Source organism: Zootoca vivipara, chromosome 1 (assembly GCF_965207765.1).
Source record: "Zootoca vivipara chromosome 1, rZooViv2.hap1.1, whole genome shotgun sequence".
NCBI lineage: Eukaryota > Metazoa > Chordata > Lepidosauria > Squamata > Lacertidae > Zootoca > Zootoca vivipara.
In genome coordinates this window covers 113,135,660-113,160,950 of record NC_142582.1, presented here as the reverse complement: position 1 = coordinate 113,160,950, position 25,291 = coordinate 113,135,660, and the positions used below count along the sequence as shown (strand labels likewise).

At 44.7% G+C, this 25,291-nt stretch overlaps 1 protein-coding gene across 1 annotated transcript in view; it reads left to right on the top strand.

Moving 5' to 3' along the window:
• LOC118078636 (cation channel sperm-associated auxiliary subunit beta-like) overlaps positions 1–6,458 on the top strand; it is a 59,195-nt gene extending 52,737 nt beyond the window's left edge. Inside the window, exons 16-20 of the mRNA XM_088672748.1 lie at positions 1,164–1,274; positions 2,032–2,170; positions 3,037–3,137; positions 4,592–4,666; positions 5,899–6,458. Coding sequence (XP_088528874.1) covers positions 1,164–1,274; positions 2,032–2,170; positions 3,037–3,137; positions 4,592–4,666; positions 5,899–6,120 — 648 coding nt within the window. The 3' untranslated portion in view covers positions 6,121–6,458. The remainder of the gene's footprint in view (positions 1–1,163; positions 1,275–2,031; positions 2,171–3,036; positions 3,138–4,591; positions 4,667–5,898) is intronic.
• Positions 6,459–25,291: the final 18,833 nt, after the last annotated feature.

Sequence of the window (25,291 nt, the reverse complement as noted above, 5' to 3'; positions counted from 1 at the left end):
AACTTTATGGCCAATTCATATCACTTGCCGAACCTTTACAGTAATAGGATAGGTCAGGATCAGAACATATGTTGACACAATTGCCCAACTACTATTCCACACACTCAAGGTAAATATACTTTAGAAGCCATGGAAACAATTTGAAAGCACACAGAGCAGCCAATATGAGCATTTCCTTTTTTTTGCCCTAGGTGAACTCTACTGCCCCTCCACATTTTACAATCCTCCATGTTTTCCTGTTCTATCAACAGGAGGCAGTAGAGGATTGCATGGATAGCTCCTTTTGCACTATTCCATATATTCAGGATAATGATATTTTACATCCGAGAAAAGACTCTCAAAGTCCACAGTATCAAGGCTGCTTACGAATATGGAGAGAGTAGAGAAGAAAAAAGGAAAGGCTACAAAACAGGCAGAGAACTTCATCTGCAAAATCATTTGCCCTCACCCAGGAGCCCCAATGTCCATTCAGCTCATTTGTCTCTTGCTCAAGAGAATGCTTCTCTTCTACCCAACTACATATCATGCTTCCTCTTCACTAAGAAACCAGAGTTATACATAGTTCTCTTTGTCTTGACTCTCCCTTTCTTTCTGAAAACCCTTTTCCACCCAATTTGAACGCGCAGAGCTCTCCAATTCACTGATAGTTGAAAAACTATAGACTGATTCAGAGGCCAAATGATTTCCATTGCGTATGTTGGTCTACCTTGTAAGCACAGTCAAGAATTGCCTTGATTATTCCTTCTTTGGGACACAGGTGGCGCTGTGGTCTAAACCACAGAAGGTTGGCGGTTCGAATACCCGTGACGGGGTGAGGTCCCGTTGCTCGATTCCTACTCCTACCAACCTAGCAGTTCGAAAGCACGACAAGTGCAAGGAGATAAATAGGTACCGCTACAGTGGGAACGTAAGCGGCGTTTCCATGCACTGCTCTGGTTCACCAGAAGCGGCTTTGTCATGCTGGCCACATGTCCCGGAAGCTGTCTGTGAACAAACGCCGGCTCCCTCGGCCAGTAAAGCAAGATGAGTGCCGCAACCCCAGAGTCGTCCATGACTAGACCTAACGGTCAGGGGTCCCTTTACCTTTACTATCCCTTCTTTGCCATCAAATGAGAATGAGAAGAAGAACTCAGATCTATCCAGTTTACATATGTTTTCCACAGAATTCTGGACAGTACAAGCAATGTGCTGGCAAGTCAAAGCGCTCCGAATGTGGATGTACAGAAAATATGAAGCTGTCATTTTCTGTTGCCTTTTCTGATTGCAAGGAGAAGGTAAGGGCTATGCCTACATGTGGAGCTTTTTGTTTGTTATTCTGAGGAGTTATATAGTATCCTGGAACCATTACATCCAGTATGTAAAGGATATAAAAATAACAGTACATTAAGAAACCTAAGAAGATAAAAATACCCTTAGCTAGTGCTGAGAAGATGACAATGTTGTGGTAGGCAAACATCTCTGGGGAGAGAATTCCTCAAATGGGGCCTCATAACCAATGAATCCTTTCTCCTACCTCAGATGGTGGGGACACCTGAAAAAGAATTTCTAAAGACTCCCATGGTTCTTCAAGGTACTGGGTTCCCAAGCCGTATAGGGCTTTAAAGGCAAACTTTGAATGCTGTTTAAAAAGGGACTGGTAGCTAGTGAAGCCATTTAAGCCACTCACAGTTACTAACATAGCAGCTGTTAGTAACTTACACCAATAATAATAATAATAATAATAATAATTTATTATTTATGCCCCACCCACCTGGCTGGGTTTCCCCGGCCACTCTGGGTGGCTTCCAACAGAATATTAAAATGCAATAATCTATTAAACATTAAAAGCTTTCCTAAACAGGGCTGCCTTCAGATGTCCTCTAAAAGTCTGGCTTTCATCCAGCTCATTACCAGTTTGTAGGTCCAGCATCAGACTTCCTGTTTAGCAGAACTAAACCAGATTATGTAAATACTTACATTTGTGTCATTCCATGCCTATCCATGCAGGCATTATTTTAATGTCAGTAATTTCTATATATCTTTCATTGCCAGGCCCTGCGAATGAAATTCCCAGTATCAAGGCTTCCTCTCTATTTCACCATTGAGGATGAGGGTCGCTCTGTAAATCTGACATCTCCTTATTTTATTACAATCATAGAAGTCAACAACAGAACCAACTGGAAAGTTTCAGGTATGGAGAGGAAGAATCTTGGGTTTCATCAGTATCTTTCGTATCAGAGAGTTTCTGTTGGAAATACTTGTCGTCAGTATATTTTCAGCTCTCTTTCTTGCCCTGTAGTAGGTGTGAGGAATCTTTGGTCCCCCGTATGTTGCTGAATTTCCATAATCCCTATCCATTGGCCATGCCTGATGTGGTTGATGCAAATTCTAGTTCAGGGAAGACATGATGTGGAAAGATTTGAATCTAGTCCAATTCTATCTGCATGCAAAACCTATTATACCCACAGACCCTTAAGGCCTGAAACAAGCATAACACAACCCATTGGTTTACCATGGATACTGAACAGGCTGCTGAAGTGTACACCCCTCTCGATAGCTGTTCCTCCTCCTCTACTTCTGCTAGCTTTTACCATGATTAATAGTTACACTTTGGCTATAACAAAGAATAGTTAAGGTTAACCAACATTTCATATATTAATGTTTGCCCACACCCCTCCTTTTACACCCACTCATGATAACTAATCACTGTTAGTGCTTTTTGGGGGGGGATTCCGGGATACGCATAACCCTAAACATTTTGTGAATCTGAGTTTGGCCTCATTGAGGGGCAGTATTTCAATATGAGTAGAAAAATGAGAGTACCCCCTCAACCTTTCCTTAGAAAAAAAGCACTGCTGTTAGTTAACCTCTGGAAAGGTGCTGTAGAAGAGCCTGTGCAGCTCTAATACAGCATGCTGTGCCTCTGATACCTCTCTTACTTTTACATTTCATGAGGAATAGATCTGGCTATTCCTCTGTCTTCAGCCCCTACTGAAATGTAAAAAAGAATGAAGAAACTCAAATCTACCACTCTGTGACTGTTTTAACTTTTTTCAGGTACCAATACAACATCAAGTACGTTAAAAATGAAAAAATATTTGGAGCACAGACTCAAAACTGAACTATATAATCCAGATGGCCTATCTATAACGATAACTGTAAGTGCTGGAGAAAATACATAGAGTGGTACCTCGGGTTACAAACACCTTGGGTTACAAACACTTTGGGTTACAAACACGTTGGGTTACACAGTCCGCTAACCTGGAAGGAGTACCTCGGGTTAAGAACATTCTTTCAGGATGAGAACAGAAATTATGTGATGGTGGCGCGGCGGCAGCGGGAGGCCCCATTAGCTAAAGTGGTACCTCAGGTTAAGAACGATTTCAGGTTAAGAACAGACTTCCGGAACAAATTAAGTTTGTAACCAGAGGTACCACTGTACTGTGAATGAAAAGACCAAACCTTAAACCCAACCTCTTCTTACCTTAAACTCTTTGTACCAGGGTGGTCCAACTTTTCAAATGAAGTGGGTCACAAGAGTAGTCATACCCTTTCAAAGTGCCCCAGTTTTCCTGGATCATCCCGGAATTTGAAGAAGCCGTCCCAGCTTCTGATTTGATCCTAGAATGTCCCATTTACCCCCCTCCAGCGCCACTGCTGACCCTGGGGAGGAGGATGCGCCAGTGCTTGCAGTGATGCTGCGCTCTTGCACGAGTCAGCATGGCATGCCCTGATTTTCATCAGAGGAATGTTGGAGGGTATGGAGTACTTTGACACGGAACCTGCGGGTCACACAAAGCCGTGTCATGCAGGCAGGCGGGGGGGTGGGGTGGTGGAACGAGGCCATAACTGATGCACTCCCCCCAGGTAATAAAGGCTTTGGGCTTTGGGAAGGAGGTGGGAGGGCTCTGGAAGGGTCCTAGAGCCCTCTTACCTCCTTCCCAAACTGGGAAAGCACTAACTAGGCTTTGGGAAGGAGACAGGAGGGCTCTAGGACCCTGTCAGCCCTCACAGCTCCTTCCTGGCTTTGGGGAGGCACTTACCCAACTTTGAGAAGGCAGAGTGAGGGCTGGGGAGGGGGCATCAGGTGTTGCTGAGGGGTGGGGGGAAAAAGCTTTGAGGGCCACGTGTGGCCCTTGGAACACATGTTGCACCACCATGCAATATACATTTGACATTAAGTAATTTGCATATTAAATCAAAATATCAAAATGTTCGGTTCCAAGGATATAACACAACTGCTAGTTTTAGGGCTGATTTTAAGGCTGCAGTTATACTGACAATTGCATGCATGTAAGATGCTTTTCTGAACAAGCAGCTCCTGTCTGTTCTACGTGGTACTGCACATTATTTCTGTGAAATATTTCAGCTGAAAATGAACACTTTATATTTTAGTTATCGGTTATGACATTTAAGAGAATTGATTTTTTTTAAAAATGGAGTAACAATATTGAGGCAATATTGCACCATATGCCACATTGCAGTTCAGTCAGCCAAAGCTGTGTTTCTGTTCAGGTCATATCCCATCAGTACCCAAGAATTAAAATTTTAATTAAAAAATGAAAACAAATGTTACTGCATATTAGTAACAACTTTCCCCCCTTTCCAACAGGGATCTGAGCTTTTCCATTTCAGGGTATCAACTATTCCTGGAGTCTCCTTTTGTAACTTATTTGACGAATTTCAGGTATTGTAATTAGCTCTTTTTTTAAAAAACAACACCACACATGTTACACCATACTATAGAATGAATTAACAAACATAAAATAGGATACAAGATTGCACAAAATGTCCCCAAATATGTAGCCCTTACTTCAGCACATTCCCAGAGAACAGCAGGAATTAGCAGCTGCAAGGGGGACTGGACTGGAGTGGAGAAGGACAATTTAGGGAAACACACAGAAGTGGAAGCGAAAGCAGACTGGAGCTTTTATACAGCCTCATATATATGAATGACTTTAATGACTTTCTGGAGGCCAAGGCCCAGGTTTGAGGCAAGTACTCTTTAGTGAGAGAAGCCCAGCAGATATTTAAATAGCACAACTGTGACCAGTCATTGACTAAAAACACTGCAAGGCAGGGGAACCCTCTTCATCTCACAAAGCAATGGCTTTGAATGTTGCCTGAACCTTTTGCTTTGTCACTTCTGTTGTACAAGCTCTAGTCTAGAAACTTAATTGTATGTGGGCTTTTTAATTAAAGTTCAGCGTCTGCGCCATGTGCTGACTCTGGCACAGCAATATGCCCCCTGCCCTCTTGGCAGGCCTGCCAGTGCCAAACATATGACCATGGAAAGGCTACCATCTCAAACAACAGCTGTTAAGAGTCACTGGGCCAGGTTAACTTTCTGCTCCAGCCTTTCCAATTTAATGCCTTCCAGGTGATTTTGGACTGCAAAGGGCTAATGGGGATGGGAGTCCCAAATGTCTGGGAAGGCTAGTCTGCTCTGTCTGGCAGCACCTCTCCAATATTTCAGGGAGAGTTCCTTCCTAGCCATGCTACCCCAAATCTTTCTGAAGTAGAAATACTACTAGGAACTGAACCTTTGGTCTTTTGTAAGCAAAACGTGCTTTACCAGTGAACTGTGAGCCTTCCCTCATAGAATCTGATTGTCTGAGATTACAACGAAAAACCTAAGCTTAACATAGAGAGCCATACTTTCTTAGCCCATACTTTTCTGGGTATTTTATCTTACGAGGTACAATATAATACAGTATCTTGCAACAAACCGCATGCAATACTTACCAAATTGTTTTCCTTATAAACTCAGATGACTGCTTCTGTTCCCCCACCACTTAGATTTGCAAATGCCAGCTTTCACTATCACTCAGACCAGTTTCATTATCTTGTCAACAGTGTGCGCAATATGAAGTCTTTGAAGGGAAGTGACTGTTGGAATAACAATATTTTCTGTTGCAGATTTATATTGACGATTCTCCACTGGCATTCCCAGGAAACTATCTTATCAGTACAATGACATCTATATTAATTGGAGGCATTATTTTTGTGGCTTATATTCTGTATGTATTTGAAATTGAGATACGGAACTTCTTTAAAAGGAAACTAAGAAGAAATAAAGTGGCATCGAAACCCTCACCCAAGAGAGATTCCGTAAATTCTAGTGATTCTGCAGGAATTTGACTGGCAATAGTAATAATGTTATAAGAATGTGTTGGTTTTTAAAGTTGCTGCAAGACCCCCTCTTGCTTTTTTCAGGACCTATGTTCCACAAACGTTAATAGTATTTTTTTGAACGAACATATGTACAACTATTTCATTTTTAGCTGTAGTCTTTCTGTTTAGGAAAAATATTTTTGAAAATATGTGAGGAATTTTCTCTTCTTGTCCCTTAGGATGAAATACATTTAGCCACTGTTGGTCATGAATTTTACTGAAGTTTATTGGGAAAGATTCCCCCCCCCCCCCCCCGGCCGAAAATGTCACTGAAGCAGTATACAATAAAATAGTTCATATATTTAAAATACACTGCATTGCTAAATGTGTCTACTTGCGCCTCTGTTTATTTTATGTACCGGTTATTGGTGGGGGTGTGCTAGTACACTTGTTTTAAATCTTATTGGAAACATGTTTTTTTAAATTCCTTTTTGACATTACAAGAATTGGAAACCTAAAGGAGGATGTAGGTTTTGTAAAACAACAATTTTTAAATAATTCAAAGATGCCTGAAGGAAGTGTGCTGACCTTGGAAGTGTGCTCTCCCTGAGCACATGGTCTGAGGGTCCGGGGCTTCTGGTGAGTCAGGTGACTAGCTGTGGGTGGAGCTAGTCAGTGTTTGGAGTGCCTCGGCGCGCGCCTAGTGGCATGCACATTTTGACCCATCTTTTAGATTTAGGGCAGCAAGTCTCACACGTTTATTGGGGGAGACCTAGGCCTCTTCTTCTCACCCCCCCTGACTTCAAGCTTTTCAAGATGGAGGGGGAGGGGACAACTGTAGTCACCTGCAATTCCTGCGCAATGTTTGTATTCTTGCCAAAGAATTAGGCAGCTACACCTGCAGCAATTGCAAGTTGGTTGCCCTACTAGAAGACAAGGTTGCCCTACTAGAAGACAAGGTCCAGCAGCTTCAGGGCCGTGTATCTATGCTCCAGGGAATTAAACAGCTGGAGCTTTTCATGAATACAGCAGAGCACACTGTCTGCACCAAGGAGGAGACAGGGGACATCCCTGAGGAGGAAGTCAGTTCCCCAACACAGGACCCAGATGTATGGAGGAACGTGACTCATAGAAGTAGAAGGCCCAAGGATCGCTCTGAGTGTTTAGAACTACACAATCGATCTCCCTGAACATGGAAGACGAGGAACAGACTCCATTTGAAGATCTCTCCTTCATCACAGTTGATCAGGAATATGAAGACGAGCAGCAATGTCAGTCCTCCGGGAATATGCAAGTAACCTTGGAAGGGACAGCACATGGAATAATCCCGACCAAGCCTATGAAGAGGTGTGTAGTGGTGATAGGGGATTCCCTACTGAGAGGTACAGAAGCAGTGATCTGTGGGCCTGACAAGATGTCTCGAGAGGTGTGCTGTCTCCCCGGGGCCAAGATAAAAGATGTAACAGAACAGCTGCAAGTGTTGCCTTATTGGCTTCAGCTGGGTTCCTTGCGTTGCGCCCGGCAGGGAGAAAGACAGTCAATAACGACACCAAGGGTTGAGTTCAAAGAAAGAGTTTATTTATATAGAGAGGCACTTGGTGATGCTTCACGACAAGAGCAAAGACAGTTTGCATGAGGCTTTTATCCACTTTTGGGCTCCTCTACCCCCTCCCCATGAATCCACTCTGTAAGTGTGTGCACGTAAGAAGGTCATAGGTTACAAATACACATACAGGAAGATCTGTGTCCTGTCCTTATCATACACACATGCTGACAGTGTAAAACTCAGCAAAGCGACCCTATACCACCAGCCTTCAGCAAGGCTTGTTTGTGCGTCTACTAATAATATGTCATCTCCTGATGCAGACTTTGTGCAGGCTCTCTGGCAAGGCCATTCATCTAGCTGTCTCTCTCTCTCTCTCTCTGCTCTGATAAGAGCAGGGCATCCTTCTCGCTGCCTAAAGTTTACATTACACTTTGGCACAGAGGCATTGAAAGACACTTAATGGATTTAAAGAGAAAAGCAAGCATCTAAGGAATATGGGGGGGGCACAATCAGAATTATACAATGCAAACTGTATGATCAGATTTAGCTCAATAATACAATTAGCAAATCTCTTCCTACACAAGGAATCATAAAACCCACTGACAAACACCCCTTCCTTTTGGTCCATGTGGGAACCATGCAAGCCATAGCCTCCAGAAGATCAAAAGTGATTATGAGGCTCTGGGCAGGAAGTTGAAGCAATTAAATGCACAAATTGTCATCTCATCTGTCCTCCCAGTTGAACGACATGGCCCAGGGAGAGAGGAAAAAATAGGGGAAGTGAACAACTGGCTTCGTAAATGGTGCAAACAGGAATGGTTTGGATCACGGTCTGCAGTTTCTTGAAGATGAACTTCTGGCAAGTGATGGGCTGCACCTCACAAAGGTTGGGAGGAATGTTTTTTTCCATGAAACTCAAAAACCTCATCAGGAGGGTTTTAAACTGACTTATGTGGGGGAGGGAGACAGTGGTCCTGAAGGTAGGAGTCTATCAAGTGCTGAAGATGATCATCCAAATGTCAAGGACCAAATGGAGCAAACAGCATGCAGACCTAGTGGTGGGAGGAAAATATCCTTAAATAAGAGACATGGGGGAATGATCAATGGTCTTCAATGTCTGTATACTAATGCACAGAGCATGGGAAATAAACAAGATGAACTTGAGCTCTTGGTCCAGCAAACTAAATACGACATAATAGGCATCACTGAAACCTGGTGGGATGAGTCTCATGATTGGAATGTAGAAATAGAGGGATACAATCTATTTCAGAAAAATAGACCAAACAGGAAAGGAGGAGGAATAGCGTTATATGTCAGGGATGTGTATATCTGTGAAGAGATCCAGGATTTAAAACTTCAAAGCCAAATTGAGAGTATCTGGGTCAAATTTAAGGGAGAGAAAAATAACAGTGATCTCATTGTGGAAGTTTACTATAGATCCCCAAGCCAAACTGAGGACACAGATGATGCCTTCCTGGAACAGATGACCAAGCATTCAAAAAGGAGGGAGATACCGTGTTTCCCCTTTTTAAATACATAGTCATAAAGTAAGCCATGGCAGGGTTTTCATGCATTCGTGAAATATAAGACATACCCCGAAAATAAGACATACCTCCATGTGTGTAGCGAGACTGCCGAGCGCCCCAGCCAGCCAGCGGGACCCAGCATGCCGGCTGCGGCGGCAGCTGCAGGAGGCCTGCCACCCAGAACCGGCGGCTGCAACACGGAGCACGCCAAGCACTCAGCAGCGCCAAGCACTTAGAGCGCCCTGCCGACCAAGGAGGCCTGCCACCCTGCCGCCTGGAACTGGCGGCTGCAGCGTGCCGAGCGCACGGAGCGCCCTGCTGGGCCGGGGGTCCTGATCAGCTGTTTGGCGGCCGTTTTTGGGACGTGGGGGAATTGGTTGTGCGGGCCAGGAGGCTTGCGGCCTGCTCGGCTGAGGGCCATTGCTCCTCCCCCTTCAAGAGCGCTCCGGGAGGTACGCTCTAGGGCTGCGTGTTCTTTTGCAGCCAGCTGTTTGGCGGGCGTTTTTCGGGCCATGGGTGAATCGGTCGTGTGGGCCAGGAGGCTTGCAGCCTGCTTGGCTGAGGGCTGTTGCTCCTCCCTCTTCAAGAGCGCTCCGGGAGGCGCACTCTAGGGCCACGTGTTCTTTTGCGGCCAGCTGGGGAATTAATTCTTTTGCAGCCAGCTGGGGAACCGGTCAGGCAGAGTGCCTGAGCCAGTGGCCTCCACCCAACCGAGGAGGCCTGCCGCCCCACCACCCGGAACTGGCAACTGCAGCATGAATGGGAAAGCGCCTGCTCTGCATAGAGGTTCAATCCCCAGCAGCATCTCCAGGCAGGCCTGGGAATGTTTCCTGCCCAAAATCCTGAACATCCACGACTTCCGGTTTGGCGCCATTAGCCGTCGGTGGGGGATTCCTCATTGTCCGAGGACCCCAGCAACCCAAAGGAGGGGGGAAGTCGCGAGGGCACCGCGACCCCCCCAGAGAACCCCCGGATTGAGCTTTCCGGGTGCGGAGAACCCAGCTGAGCCCCGTAGAGTCCCGTTCGCTGCCCGGAAAGCACCTTTTTGAGGCGCGCCGAGAGCAGGCTGAGCGGGATGGAGCCTTGGGAGATCGCTACCTTTGGGACGCAAAGCCCCGCGGCGGCAGCAAACTGAGCGCTAAATACCTCCAAACGAAGGACTTGTAAGTAAATTTATTATTGGAACAATAAATTGAATAAAGATCTGGTCCGGGGAGAGGGAATTTAAAAAGGAAACGGAGGTCGTCCCCCCCCCCCCGAGAAAATACAAGCAGTGACAGAACCCGCAGCCAGTCGCTGGATCGGGACTTTAAAATTCTTTTAAAAAATTAAGTTGAACCCCTTCCCTGTGGGGCAGAGCCAAGGGAAGGTGCTTGGAGTTTGTGGATCTCTGCAAAAGACTTGTTTGATCTGGAACGAGCCCTCCGAAGCCTGGGGGCAGGAGCCTGGGAACAAAGACCAGCCGCCATTGTGTCGTCACCGATAAAGCAGTTATTTACCAAAAGAACTCTTAAATTTCTAAATTAGAAGTAGAAATAACAGGAGGAAAAAGAAAAGTTGGACTATAGATCAAAGGACAAAATATCAAATAAAAGGATTGACGTTAATATTGCATCTTTTTTAGAATTAAAAATGCTTGCTCTCCAGTGGAATTTGAGAACACAAAGGAACTTGATAGACAAAACAATGAGTCTCCAACTGGACAATAACTGTATGCAACAACTGCTAGATTTAGATCAAGAACTGGGCAAGGACGTACAGGAATATAATAGACTGACACAAAGTCTCAAAGAAGAGGTACAAGTGTTTCTCTCAAAGGATACTTTAGAATTACAAGATGAGAAGGAAGATGAGCTGCAAACCACAGAACCCGAGCAACTTGTGGGAGAAGTTGTAAAGGACATCGATTCTACACAGAAGACTTCAGCTCAAGAAAAGATTCAGGATGCTGGTCTCTCAGTGGGAGAGGGAGACCGGAACCTGATCAAGGTCATCCAGACAGAGACTGGGGACTGGTACAAGAGTAGATTTGGGGGAGACAAGAAGAAGAATGTTGGGAAAGGGAGTTGGAGACAGAGACTGGAACAGCAGAAAGAGAAGGGGGGAGAGGGAGGAGGCATGGAATGGGTAAGAGACGGAGTGGGGTGAATATTAAAAGAAATTTTAAATAGGGGATGGATTAACGGGTATGGACAACGAACTGATACAAAAACTGGTCAATGTTTGCAGGGAATCGCCAATCAGGGGAAGGAGGGGGGTGTTAAAAACAAAAAAATAGGGTGAATTAAATTAAAGGTGATATCTTTATGGATAATCAATTGGGAATATTTTTTAGAGAAATTAGAGGCTAAGGGGTTTTTTTGTAGATGGAGTATATTTCTTATTTCTCTTTTCTTTCTTTTTTCCTTTTATAGAAAGTAAGTAGGAGAGGATATTAATCAATTATGTAATTCTTTAGATCAGAAATATGCAAATTGGGAAAACTGCAGAAGTTGGGTTCAAAATGAACTCGGGAAGGGAGGGACGGGGAAGTCGTTGTTATGTTAAGGAATATTAGATAAGATTGAATATTTTTGTGCTTTGTTTTTGTGGATTTTTAATTTTTTCCTATTTTTTTCTTTTTTGTGCCTTTGCTTTTTTTTGTCTTTTTCCCCTTGATTATTTGACTATGAATATTAATCTGTGATAAATGTTAAAATGGAAAATCTTTAATAAAATTATTTAAAAAAAAATCCTGAACATCCACAGCTGCCAGCCAGTGTACATAACATGATCTAGATGCACTAATTGGCCTGACTCTGTGTAGGGACTGAGGCTGTGGCACAGGCATTAAAAAACACATCCCAGTGCCATTAATCTTAGTGGGGTGATGTACTGCCTGGTGTGGCTCTGGGTCAGTTGCCACTCCTCTGCCTGACTTTCTTTGCGGGGTTGTTGAAAAACAGGGTGGATGGCCCTGGAATTTTAAATAATTTGTCCCCATACAAAGAAGAACCTTGGAAATGCCAAGTGTTCTGCTTCATTTCTTTGCCATGAGAAGTTTTGGAAACTCTGCAACTGGCTTCCCTTTATAGTGGTTTGCTGGGCTGATCAGTGCACAGGATCCAGCACAAAACTCAATTGTCTACCTAAAGACAACTGAGAAATCATACAGACAGATGTGCTCAAAATACTTGGTCAACTGGAGTGTCTGGTTCCTCAATAATATGCACCACATCTCTAAAGATCTAAGGCAAACTCAACTGCCCTTTATTTCACCAGCTTCCATTGCTCTTACTTCTCATATCCTAATTCTAACATACCATAATAAAAACCGTACTGCTAATAAAGAAAATAAGACAGCCCACCGAAAATAAGACACCCTGTGTTTTAAAAAAGTTATAAGATGGTGTCTTAAAAAAGGGGAAATATGGCAGTAGTAATGTGGGATTTCAACTATCCTGATATTTGTTGGATGTCAAACTCAGCCAAGAGCATGAGGTCGAACAGATTCCTCACTGGCCTTGCAGACAATTTCATTGTCCAGAAAGTGGAAGAAGCAACAAGAGGATCAGCCATTTTAGATCTGGTCCTAACTAATAGTGATGACCTGGTTAGTGGGGTAGAAGTGGCAGCATCATTAGGTGGGAGTGACCATGCTCTTCTGGAGTTTATTATACAGCGGAAAGGAGCAACCAAGCATACTAAGACTCAAATCCTAGACTTTAAGAAAGCCGACTTCAGAAAACTTAGAGAAACGCTGGGTGAAATCCCATGGACCATAGCTGCCAAGTTTTCCCTTTTCTCACGAGGAAGCCTATTCAGCATCAGGGAATTTCCCTTAAAAAAAGGGAGAACTTGGCAGCTATGCCATGGACAGTAATACTAAAAGGGAAGGGAGTTCATGATGGTTGGGAGTTTGTTAAAAGGGAGATATTAAAAGCACAACTTCAGGCAATACCAATGAGACAGAAACATGGAAGGTGCCTAAAGAAGCCAGGGTGGCTATCTAAAGAACTTTTAACTGAGTTAAGATTTAAAAGGGATATGTACCAAAAATGGAAAAAGGGGGAAATCACCAGAGAGGAATTCAAACAAATAGCCAGCACGTGTAGAGACAAAGTCAGAAAAGCTAAAGCACAGAAAGAACTCAGGCTTGCTAGAGAGGTTAAAAGCAACAAAATGTCCGTAGCAAAAGGAAGAACAAGGAAACAGTGGGGTCACTTAGGGGAGAAGATGGTGAAATGCGAACAGGGGACAGAGAAAGGGCAGAACTCCTCAATACCTTCTTTGCCTCAGTCTTCTCCAAAAAAGAAAACAATGCCCGACCTGAAGAATATGGAGCAGTTGATTCAGCAGGGGAAACACAGCCCAGAATAAGTAAGGAGGTAATACAAGAATATTTGGCTAATTTAGATGTATTCAAGTCTCCAGGGCCAGATGAACTACATCCAAGAGTATTAAAAGAACTGGCAGAGGTGATTTCAGAACCACCGGTAATAGTATTTGAGAACTCCTGGAGAACAGGCGAAGTCCCAGCAGACTGGAGGAGGGCAAATGTTGTCCCTATTTTCAAAAAGGGGAAAAGAGGGGACCCAAACAATTACCGCCCAGTCAGCCTGACATCAATACCAGGAAAGATTCTAGAGCAGATCATTAAGCAAACGGTCTGTGAGCACCTAGAAAGAAACGCTGTGATCACTAAAAGTCAGCATGGGTTTCTGAAAAATAAGTCATGTCAGACTAATCTGATCTCATTTTTTGACAGAATTACAAGCCTGGTAGATGAAGGGAACGTTGTGGATGTAGTCTGTCTTGATTTCAGCAAGGCCTTTGACAAGGTGCCCCATGATATTCTTGTAAAGAAGCTGGTAAAATGCGGGCTAGACAATGCTACTATTCAGTGGATTTGTAGCTGGCTGACTGACCGAACCCAAAGAGTGCTCATTAATGGCTCCTCGTCATCCTGGAGAGTAGTGACTAAAAAAGCCAATGCAATTCGGGGCTGCATCAATAGGAGCATAGCATCTAGATCAAGCGAAGTAATAGTACCACTGTATTCTGCTCTGGTCAGACCTCGCCTGGAGTACTGCGTCCAGTTCTGGGCACCACCCACCGGCTCTGCTGCTGACCCCCTCACGTCCCTTGGGTACGATGCAACGGTGGCTGGTTCCGCCTCACGCTGACTCCGCGAAGGTGGAGTCCCTCTCCCAGCAACTGGTGGACTCACCGAAGCATCCGCTTCTCTGCTCCGCATTCCAGCTTCATCCAACTGTTGCGCCCAGCGCTGATGTGCCACCCGGGGGCTTCTCAAAGTATCCACTTCTTGAATGCACCCCACCTCCGCTTCCATGGCTAACTCCTCAGCCGCTCTTAAAGGGGAATACACTGGCCTCTTTGCCAGTGAACGATCTTCCAGGTCTGCAAAATGGTAGGAGGGGTGAACACTCCGTTCCTGCGCCCACTCCTCCAAGGCTTGGAAAATCTCACTAGCCAAGCCTGATGCCACTTTCCTAACTCTCTAATCAAAATAAAAACACTTGCAACCCCTTGAGAACTGATTTACAAAATTAATGATTTTGTTCACCCTTGGCTAACAAAGTCGTAATCCCACCGCTACCACCATGTCATGAAGTTAGGGGTCACCTTTCCGTCTCTCCCCCTGCCCTCCAGTCCCTTCTCCGAGGGCCACTGGATTTCTCGCTGGGAGGACCAAGCGTATGCCCCTGTACGCCAATAGATAGAACACTCAGTACTTAAATATCGCTGCCACCACTGAACTCCTAAAACAGGCAGTCCAGACAACCCGTTAACCCGGTAGTGGGCAAGAGGGTCAAAGACTGGGTTCAGCAATGTAGCCAAGAGGAACAAAATCCAAAGAAATACCTTTTAACTATTTATTATAAGAAGCATAGTTAAACAAACAAGATATAACAGTTCTCAAACAGGGTTACAAAGTAAAACAATAAAAGCATAACTAACTTACGAGTACGAACTCAGAAAGATGACAACATAACAAAGCCACATCTTTTCCTACTTGGCAGGATGCAGCCAAAGTTTGGCAAACCTTTTCATAGCATTCTCCCTAGCTCTCAAGACAGGCAGGTAGGCAGACAGACAAAACTTTCTCTTCCGCAGATTCTTAAATCCCTTAATCCCCCCTAAGGGTGGGTAGGTAAACACAGTGGGATCGGGAACAAAAGACCAATCCGCATTAACTTTACTTTCAAATAAACCTATGGGCAGACAGAGGAGCATTTGCCCTGTCAATCAAGAGCTTATGCAGATGTCCGGTCGTTTGCACATCAATCACTTCAAGGCAATCTCCCCTCTTGTTTCCCAGCCCAAGTGAAATCACTAAACTCTTAGGGGATTTCAACCAACAACTCCCCATTCCCAGCTGCACCAGTTGTTGCAATTAACACTTTAAATCAAAGGGGAGGAAGAAGAGTAAAATTCCTTTCCTCAGTTGAAAAGGTTAGTTTCCCAAGCCAGCAAGGGTGCCAGAGCACCTTGCGGCATCTCCCAATTTGCACTGCGAGGAAGCAAGGATAAGATCCTACCAATCTCACGACAGATGGCTTATGAGGAACGGCTTAGGGAGCTGGGTATGTTTAGCCTGGAGAAGAGAAGGTTAAGGGGTGATATGATAGCCATGTTCAAATATATAAAAGGATGTCATATTATAGAGGAGGGAGAAAGATATCTTATCTTATTTTATTTTAAGATTGTTTTCTGCTGTCCCAGAGAAGCGGACACAGAGCAATGGATTCAAACTACAAGAAAGAAGATCCCACCTAAACACTAGGAAGAACTTCCTGACAGTAAGAGCTATTCGGCAGTGGAATTTGCTACCAAGGAGTGTGGTGGAGTCTCCTTCTTTGGAGGTCTTTAAGCAGAGGCTTGGATTGGATGGCCCTTGTGGTCTCTTCCAACTCTATGATTCTATGAATATGCTGTTACATAGAAGCATGGTTCCCCTTCATATTGGAAGCAAACAACCCGTGGCTACTGAGTACCTCTTCAGTCGTCATTTGGTTATTTAAGTCCTCTTAATGTACGTATGTGTGCAAACCTTGGAATTCCCACAACTACTTCTTCTTCTTATTATTATTATTATTATTATTATTATTATTATTATTATTATTATTATTATTATACACTCTGGGCAGGTTCCAACAAAATATTAAAAATACATTAAAACATCAGTCATACACTATTAATAGTATGGTATTTCTGCAATACAATTTTATTGACTGGATCATGGTCATCAAAAGTTACAAATCCCAAGCCCCTCTTTTTACCAGATTGTCTGTCTGTAATTATTTCAATTGTGTTTATTTTTCCATATTCCAAGAAATAGTCTCTAAGGTGATGTTCCTCAATATCTTCTTTAATTCCACCAACAAACAGATTGAGGTTGAATCCTGACAAGACAGAAGTACTGTTCGTGGGGGACAGGAGGCGGGCAGGTGTGGAGGATTCCCTGGTTCTGAATGGGGTAACTGTGCCCCTGAAGGACCAGGTGCACAGCCTGGGAGTCATTTTGGACTCGCAGCTGTCCATGGAGGCGCAGGTCAATTCTGTGTCCAGGGCAGCTGTCTATCAGCTCCATCTGGTACGCAAGCTGAGACCCTACCTGCCTGCAGACTGTCTAGCCAGAGTGGTGCATGCTCTAGTTATCTCCCACTTGGACTACTGCAATGCGCTCTACGTGGGGCTACCTTTGAAGGTGACTCGGAAACTACAACTAATCCAGAATGCGGCAGCTAGACTGGTGACTGGGAGCGGCCGCCGAGACCACATAACACCGGTCTTGAAAGATCTACATTGGCTCCCAGTACGTTTCCGAGCACAGTTCAAAGTGTTGGTGCTGACCTTTAAAGCTCTAAATGGCCTCGATCCAGTATACCTGAACGAGCATCTCCACCCCCATCATTCTGCCTGGACACTGAGGTCCAGCGCTGAGGGCCTTCTGGCGGTTCCCTCATTGTGAGAAGCCAAGTTGCAGGGAACTAGGCAGAGGGCCTTCTCGGTGGTGGCGCCTGCCCTGTGGAACACCCTCCCAACAGATGTTAAAGAGGAAAACAACTACCAGACTTTTAGAAGACATCTGAAGGCAGTCCTGTTCAGGGAGGCTTTTAATGTTTAATAGATTACTGTGTTTTATTTTTCTGTTGGAAGCCGCCCAGAGTGGCTGGGGAAACCCAGCCAGATGGGCGGGGTATAAATAAATCATTATTATTATTATTATTATTATTATTACACAATTTTTTCACAGTAACCTGAGCTCCAGGTTTTTCAGATTCCTCCCTGGCTACTGTTACAAGAATTATAAGGTATTAGATATATATATATAATGTTCATAAATGTACAAGGCAAACACGTACATAAATATATAAACCAATGACTGAAAACATAATTTGAGGAAGCAAAAAGAAGGAAGGAGGCGAAAGGGTCTTTAATATATAAACAGTATATATATCGCTGAGGTCTTTAAAAAAAATTTAAGTGACGGCTCGACTTGAGGTGAGTCCCCCTCTGCAGGCACGGCGGCAGCAGTAGCAATGGAAGTGTGTGAAGCGGCAAACGACTCTTCCTATTACTTCACTTTTCTTTCTCAGTGGGCATATTTGACTCAATTCCTATTGGCACATGGTTCTGCTATTCGAGGGAGATATTCTATTAAAGGATAATCGAAGTAGAAGATTCTGTGAGACCAAATAGGTTACTTACAAAACCATGCAAAGCCAAACACGACCATCTAATGGCATATATAAAAACAGCAGCCTTCAAAAATGGTGTTAGATAGAATATTATTATTATTATTATTATTATTATTATTATTATTATTTGCACGTTAGTTGCTCTGTCCCTTAAAAAAAAGTTTCAATGAGATTTACAAAATAAAATACAGCAGGCAATTAAAATGAGAACATTTAAAGCAATGTATAATGCAAAATATGTATGGTGGTTTTTCAACTAATTTTTTCCCTCAGAGTAGGCCTGGTGAAATTAATGAGCATGGCAGAGTTAGGTTTGTTAATTTAAATAGCTCTACTCTTGAGTAAAACTTAGTTGAATACCACCCCTAAAATGTTCGCCCAATAACACTGAAAATAAAATTGTCAGTATCACCATGCCATATACAAAAGTGCAGTACAATAACACTTGGACTATTATTTACAAGTCAGACAAAAGGGAGCATTTCTTTACACAATGCATAAGGAAACTATGGAATATCCTCCCACAAGACATTGCAACAGCCACCAGTTTGGATGGCTCTAAAAGATTAGGATTAGGCAAATTCATGGAGGGTACGGCTGTCAATAGCTTCTAGTCATGATGACTGTGTTCTGCTTCCAATATTAGATGGGAATCAGAGTCATAGTGGGAAACTCAATGAAAATATCAACCCAGTGCGGCACCTCTTTAAAAGGCAAATTTCATGCTAGGAGCCATTAGGAAAGGAATTGGGAATAAAAACTGCTGATAGCATAATGCTGTTATATAAATCCACAATGTGACTGCATTTGGAATACTGTGTTACAGAATGTCGGAGCTCTTGAGGGACTTCCGGCCTACTGCGCTGGTGGAGAGGCGCAGAAACCTCAAGCTCCGAGGTTTCTGGCATCGCGGGGGGGGGGGGATTCCGTGGGAGCCACACGGATCCCCACAAGAACCCCGGGTAGAGCGTCCCGGAGGCGAAACAGCCCGGCAGAGCTCCAAAGGCGACTCCTCCACTACCCGGGAAGCTTGTTAGAGCCCCCGAGAACCAGCGGAGTGGCAGTCGCAGGAGCCATTTTGGGCACCATCGTTACCTCCACGAAGCGAAGCTCCGTGCCTACAACCTGCAAGCGGTGGATTTGTCAGGAGTATGGGCAGGAGTCAGGCTCTGGGGCAGTAGTGCTTTGCAGGACTGGGGCATGCCTCAGCTTGTCCTGGAGAAGCAAGGCGTGGCCACACAGGTGAAGTCCTCAGCTTGTGCTGGAGAGGCAAGGAGTAGTCACCTAGGTGAGGCCACTTGAGATCTCACTGCACCTGGTGGCAGGAGCTGAGAGGGATAAAAGCCCAGCATTTCCCTTCAGCTCTTTGCCACAGCAACGCTATCCCTGCCTGGTTGCATCTGGCCTCCTGCTCCTTGGACCCTTGCCTTGCTGCTGCCTTGCTTCTTGTTCCTGGATCCTCCGCCTTGCTCCTTGCTCCTTGGACCCTTGCTTCGCCTTCGCCTTGCTCTTGCCCCGTGGACCTTCGCCTTGCTTCTTGTTCCTGGATCCTTCGCCTTGCTCCTTGCTCCTTGGACCCTTGCTTCGCCGTCGCTTTGCTTCTTGTTCCTGGATCCTTCGCCTTGCTCCTTGCTCCTTGGACCCTTGCTTCGCCTTCGCCTTGCTTCGTGCCCCGTGGACCTTCGCCTCTGCCTTGCTCCTCGACCCTGCTTCTTCACCACCATCTTGCCTCTGGTCCTGACGCCCGCCGACCGGACCGTGACAGGATTCTTCCTGCAAAAAGATTAGACCTGGACCAAGTAAGTCAAAATTCTACGATTTGGACTAAGAATTTGGCGCTGGGAGGAGGCTTAAAAGGGAAGTCAGCCCCCCCCCCAAATTGCGTAATGGAGGATGCAGTAAACCTATGGAAAGCTCAGAAATTTACTTTAAAAAAACTTTTTCCTGATGCAGAGTAAGGGAAAAAGACAAAGTGCACTTAAATCTCTGCAAAGACTGTGATTTGACAAGGGGAAACCCCCCTGTGAACTTGGGAGTCGGGTCAAAGGAAGGATCGGCTAGCTGTCTTTGTGACGTCACAATAGAAAAGAATGTGTCTGTCTGTGAGCCTGAGCCTGAGAGCTGTAGATAAATAAAAGAGGAACTTTTAAAAGCAAACCTCAAGGCTGCTCAGTGCTGAATTTGAGTTTGACTGTTAAGAGAAAAATGTAAAGAAATAGAGGTTGGATCCAGTTCAGACGGGATTTTATTCCTTTTGCATTTGGAAAATACAAAACAAGGACAATAATAACACCACTTCCTGCCTGCTACAATCATGGAAGTGGAGAGCACCAACAGGTTGGAAGAGAAAGTTCTGGATTGTGAGGGGAAGGACTCACAGTGGGACTTGATCCTGACAACAATTTTGGAAATGACAGAACAGATTCGCAACCCTAAAGTTGCTCTAACATGCCTGGAAGAGAGGATTGATGAATCCACTGAACTGAATTTTGAAACAGATGATAGATTTGAACTTAGAGAGAAAGGGGAAAGACCAGAAGAGGAAAGACCAGAAGAGGAAAGACCAGAAGAAGACGCATGCTGTGATGTGACTTTTGGGAAAACTTTGGAAATGGCAGGGGAGAACCATAATTTTGAAGGAAATGCAACAACTAAGGGAGAACAGATTGCTGAACCAACAGAATGGATTTTTGAGACAGATGAGGATGAAGAAGAAACCACTGTTCCACCGGTGGGAGGGGTGGAACAGGGAAGGGATGAAGAAGAAATCACTGTTTCACCGGTGGGAGGGGTGAAACAGGGAAGAGTGGTGATTCAAAAGCCCCCCAAAAAGGGGCTCTCCCTGCCCCTCCATATCCCACCCTCGCTTGGGTGCTGTGTGTGTGTGTGTGTGGCCGTGGTCGAAGCTGTGCACCCAAAAGGATCTGCACAAACCAGTTTATCTGAGTGCATTATTCTCAAGGTGGGGGGACTCATTTATTTATAATTACTTAATCATATGGGACTAAATTACATTATGTTGTAAGGACCTTTCATAAAATCTTAGAATTGTAAAGTTGGAAGGGACCCCCAAGGGTCATCTAGTCCAACCCACTGCAATACAGGAATCTCAACTAATGCATCCATGACAGATGGCCATCCAACCTCCGATTACAAGCTTCCAAGGAAGGAGAGTGCAAAACCTCCCAAGGGAGTCTGCTGCACTGTTAAAAGGGCTCTTGCTGTCAGACAGCCCTTCAAATATTTGAAGATGGCTGTCATATCTCCTCTCAGTCTCCTCGTTTCCAGGCTAAACATACCCAGCTCCTTTAAGCACTCCTCATAAGGCTTCTTTCCAGACCCTTGATCACCTTGGTTCTCCTCCTCTGCACACCTTCCAGCTTGTCAATGTCCTTCTTAAATTGTGGCGCTCTGAGCTGGACACAGTATTCCAGATGTGCTCTGACCAAGGCAGAGTAGAGTGGTACTTGATCTAGAGACTAGACCTCTGTTGATAAAGCCTAGAATAGCATTAGCTTCTTTTGCTGCAGCATCACATTGTTGACTCATATTGTGACCTACTACTCCTAGATCCTGTTAACATATACTGCTGGTAAACCAAGTGTCCCCCATCTTGGTGCAGCTGGTTATTCTTGCCTAAGCGTAGAACCTTTCAGGCTGAAAGGGACTAGTGGGACTTAGAAGAACAGAAAGGAAAATCCCTTCTGATGGTCTCCAGCACCACTTGCTGCAATTTGGGGGATTTCACCCACCTAGAGGGGCCAAATCTCGCTGTGGCAGGCCTCGCCGGGCCTTCCTAAGCCTGCGACGAACCCCATTGGACTTTTCCATGCCTGTGGCAGGCTGCAAAAAGGCCCAACGGGCTTGTTGCGTGACCACCTAAATCCACTGTATTTGAGCACTGTACTCATGGCTGTTCACAGAAGCAGCATGCAGGTATGAGAGATTACATCCTCCCTTATTGCTCCTGCTTTGCACTATTCTTGGGTGCTGTTGCCAGGCAGGAATAGGTGTTTGAGCTCTGTATGTGGCTGAAGCAAGAGAAACAAAGAACATGATGAGGCATTAAGTAAAGCAAAGGAGAGGTGGAGTTTCAGGTGACAGGAACTGAGTTCCTTCCCACCCCTTGGGCCCTTGGGAGGGGGGAGAGAAGGGAAGGACAGTCGGAGGGGAGATGAGGGGAGGACTGTGGCAAATCGACAGGATTCCCGCATGAGGACCAGCAAGAGGGGCGGCAAACTCAGTGACCGCGCCGAGCAGCAAAAACCTTACCTACACCACTGCTGCATCTTATTTTTCCTTCTATTAATAATTTCAGTGGTTTTTTTGGGGGGGGGGGTTCAGAAGAAATTTTCCGCACTGGGAAATCCACCTGACTTTTCTACGCCACTGGCTACTGGCAGGCTGAGGTTGGGGTGCCTGTAGCAAGTCACCACTGCATTGCAAGCATTATGTCCTAGCTGTAAGGAGCTCTAGGGAACTGCATTTCCCAGGCTCCCTGCTAGTACAGATGTTGCTGTTCATGGGCGGTAGGTAGAGGCTCGTGAGAGAGAAGTAAGACAAAGTGAGACATTGCTGCTGTTGCTGCATGCTGCTCCAGTCCCACCAGAAAAAAATGTCACAGAAGTGCCTCCCCCTGCTGCCTTTTCTCACTGGAAGACGCCTCTGTTGTCATAGTTAATGTGGAATCATGTCTGGTGAACCTGCTTTATAGTATTGTTATGTTGTTGTTTGCAAGCTGAAACACCCACAAAACGGATTAAAGCATTTTTATTTATTTTTTAAGAAAATTGCTCATGGAAGTGATTCATTTTTATGATTAAGAAGGTGCTCAGCTAAGACAAGTTATTCAGGGACCTGAGTTTTTTCTTCAATTTGCTTACCAGTCCTTTGCGTGTGTAGATCTTTAACCTTTCCCAAATAAACTCAGACAAGACTCAAATTTTAGGTTTGGTTTTTGGCAGAATTTAAGCCACAACTTTATTGATTACAATCAAGTGAGTGGTTGCATAGGCTCTGGTTCGACTAGCTCCCTGCACCCTTGCAGGCAGCGCTGGCCCAGGGCACACCATAGGTCAGCCTGGGTAAACACCCGGCATAGTGGAAGGTGGGGTCAAGCCAGTCCACCAGCCAGATGCCCCCCTGGACAACCCCTCTCAGGGTTGACCAACCAAGAGTCCCAGGATTCCTTTAATGGAATACCCATCACATAGGAATGGCCAGACCGCTCTGCCACCCCTATCACCTGAATCAAAGCCTGTCCGCAACCTTACAAGTTGTGACGATTTGCTACGCAGCAGGTGAAACCCAAATGGCACCAGCCAATCAGCCAAGTGGGGAAAATTCCTGCTGTGCCCCTGTCCCAATGACAGACGACACACAATGACATAGCAAGGTCATGCGTACAAGCCCTAAATATAGGGAGAGGTGGGCGAGTGTTCCGATGCACTGGCCCCAAAGAGGAAGCTCAGGGACACATGCATGGGCTTAAATAGAGGTCCCTCAATACAAATTTGCTTGCATCCCATTGGTCTGATTGCACCCAGCATCGAGGGTCCTCCAATAGGGTGTTGTGGCCATCCAAACGTTCCCATCCACAACACAGGGTCCGGTTGCCAGGTCACACCGCAACACGTGCCCTCTTGTTAGGGAGGACCCGTTTTATCGGCTTCCCTTCTGCCAGATTGAGCTTTAACTGGGTGGGTGGTTGAAGATACCCTCTTGGCATTCACTTAAGTCTCACAACAGTGGGGGGGGGGGTTGTTTTTGTTTTTAATTTGAAAGACTCCCACTTCATATAGCTGCATTCTATGTGGTTCTAGCAACAGATGAGCTGAGGAAATTAACATGGAGGACAGGTCTCCTGTGTAGTTTTTGTATGAGAGCCACTGACCCTCATTTTATGTGAGGACTACGGGAATATTCCCAGGTAGAATGCTCCTGCCACATAATTTTAAACTCTGAAAATCTATCCCCTGTACTAGCCCACAAGCATTTCTGAAGCTGGATCAGTTTGAGTCCTGTTGCTATTAGGAGTCGCTGTGAGGGAACTTGAACTCTTCCAACTGCCATCCTGTGGAACCCAAGATAAAAGCAGGCAGTTGGCTGGCTCTCTTGGAAGTGGGAAAGATGGCTCAGCAAAACTGATACAGCCTTGGCAAAGAAGGTACTTTAAAATGTGAAGTGGTTTAAAGAAAGAAAGAAATGCTTCATTTGGGCACAAGATAATGTCAATATGGCACCCCTGTGCCAATAATAGGCAATGTAGCAATTCATTAATCTGATGAAGTATTCACTCTTTCTGTTTAATGATAATAATATGATATATTTATAATTACAAGTTGCCAATATGGCGTAGCGATTAGAGTGCTTTATAATATTATTGACATTGTAGGAAGGACAAAGAGATTCTTTTGCATATATTGAGAGTATTAAATAGATCTTTGGTATTACTTTGGTTTTATCATTTTGCTTGAGGCTTTCAAATGAGTTTTTTTTCTTAATGTGAAGACCCACATTTAGCTTTCAGTTGTTCTACCATATGTCTCCGTTGAAAAAACAGGAGTAATGGGGGTATCTATGGTTGAGTATTATTGCTGCCTGTTCATAAGAAATAATTTGATCCTGCACAAACCAGTTGCTTATAGTTTAATAAAGTAGTCCAATTGTTTCAATCTATGATTTTTTTTACATTCATATCCTGCCTATTCATTAATTTGAGATCCACACGGCAGCTATTGACTGTATGAAACAAACGAACAAAACAGAAAACAAAAGAAATCCAGGCATACAGAGCAGGAATAGGGAACCTTTGTTTCTCCAGTTGACATTAGACTTCAGCTCCCATCACTCCTAGCGATGGACAGGTTCCACATCCCTCACAGAATCAAAGATTTGTAGAGTTGGAAAGGGACCCTGAGAATCATCTAGTCCAGCCCCCTGCAATGCAAGCATATGCAGTGGTTTCATACGGGGATTGAACCTGCGACCTTGGCATTATCAGCACCACGCTCTCACCAACTGAGCTATCCAGTGCCGAAAGCAATAAATGAACAAATAACAGCAAAGCAACAAGGGGCAGCAGAGCAAACCGTGTCGGTGTTGAATCAGTCACAAGTGTTGAGCCGATTTTTTGCTCCCTCTACAACATGATCCTTAAATCCAAGACTTTAGTTTTCCCCAGTGGCATGAGTTGCAGCCATTCACATGTAGTAGAAAATAGGGACACTTGAAGGGTCTGCATCTGGGGTGGGAACTAAATCTTCTTTCTGCCATAGGTGAACCCAGTGTTTGGAACAGGAAGCAGGTTTCAGCTTGCAATTTCCATAGCACCTAAGGGGACTCTTTGATGACCAAGCATGTTGCTCTTACCTGCATCCTTGTTATATAATAATAATAATAATTTATTATTTATACCCCGC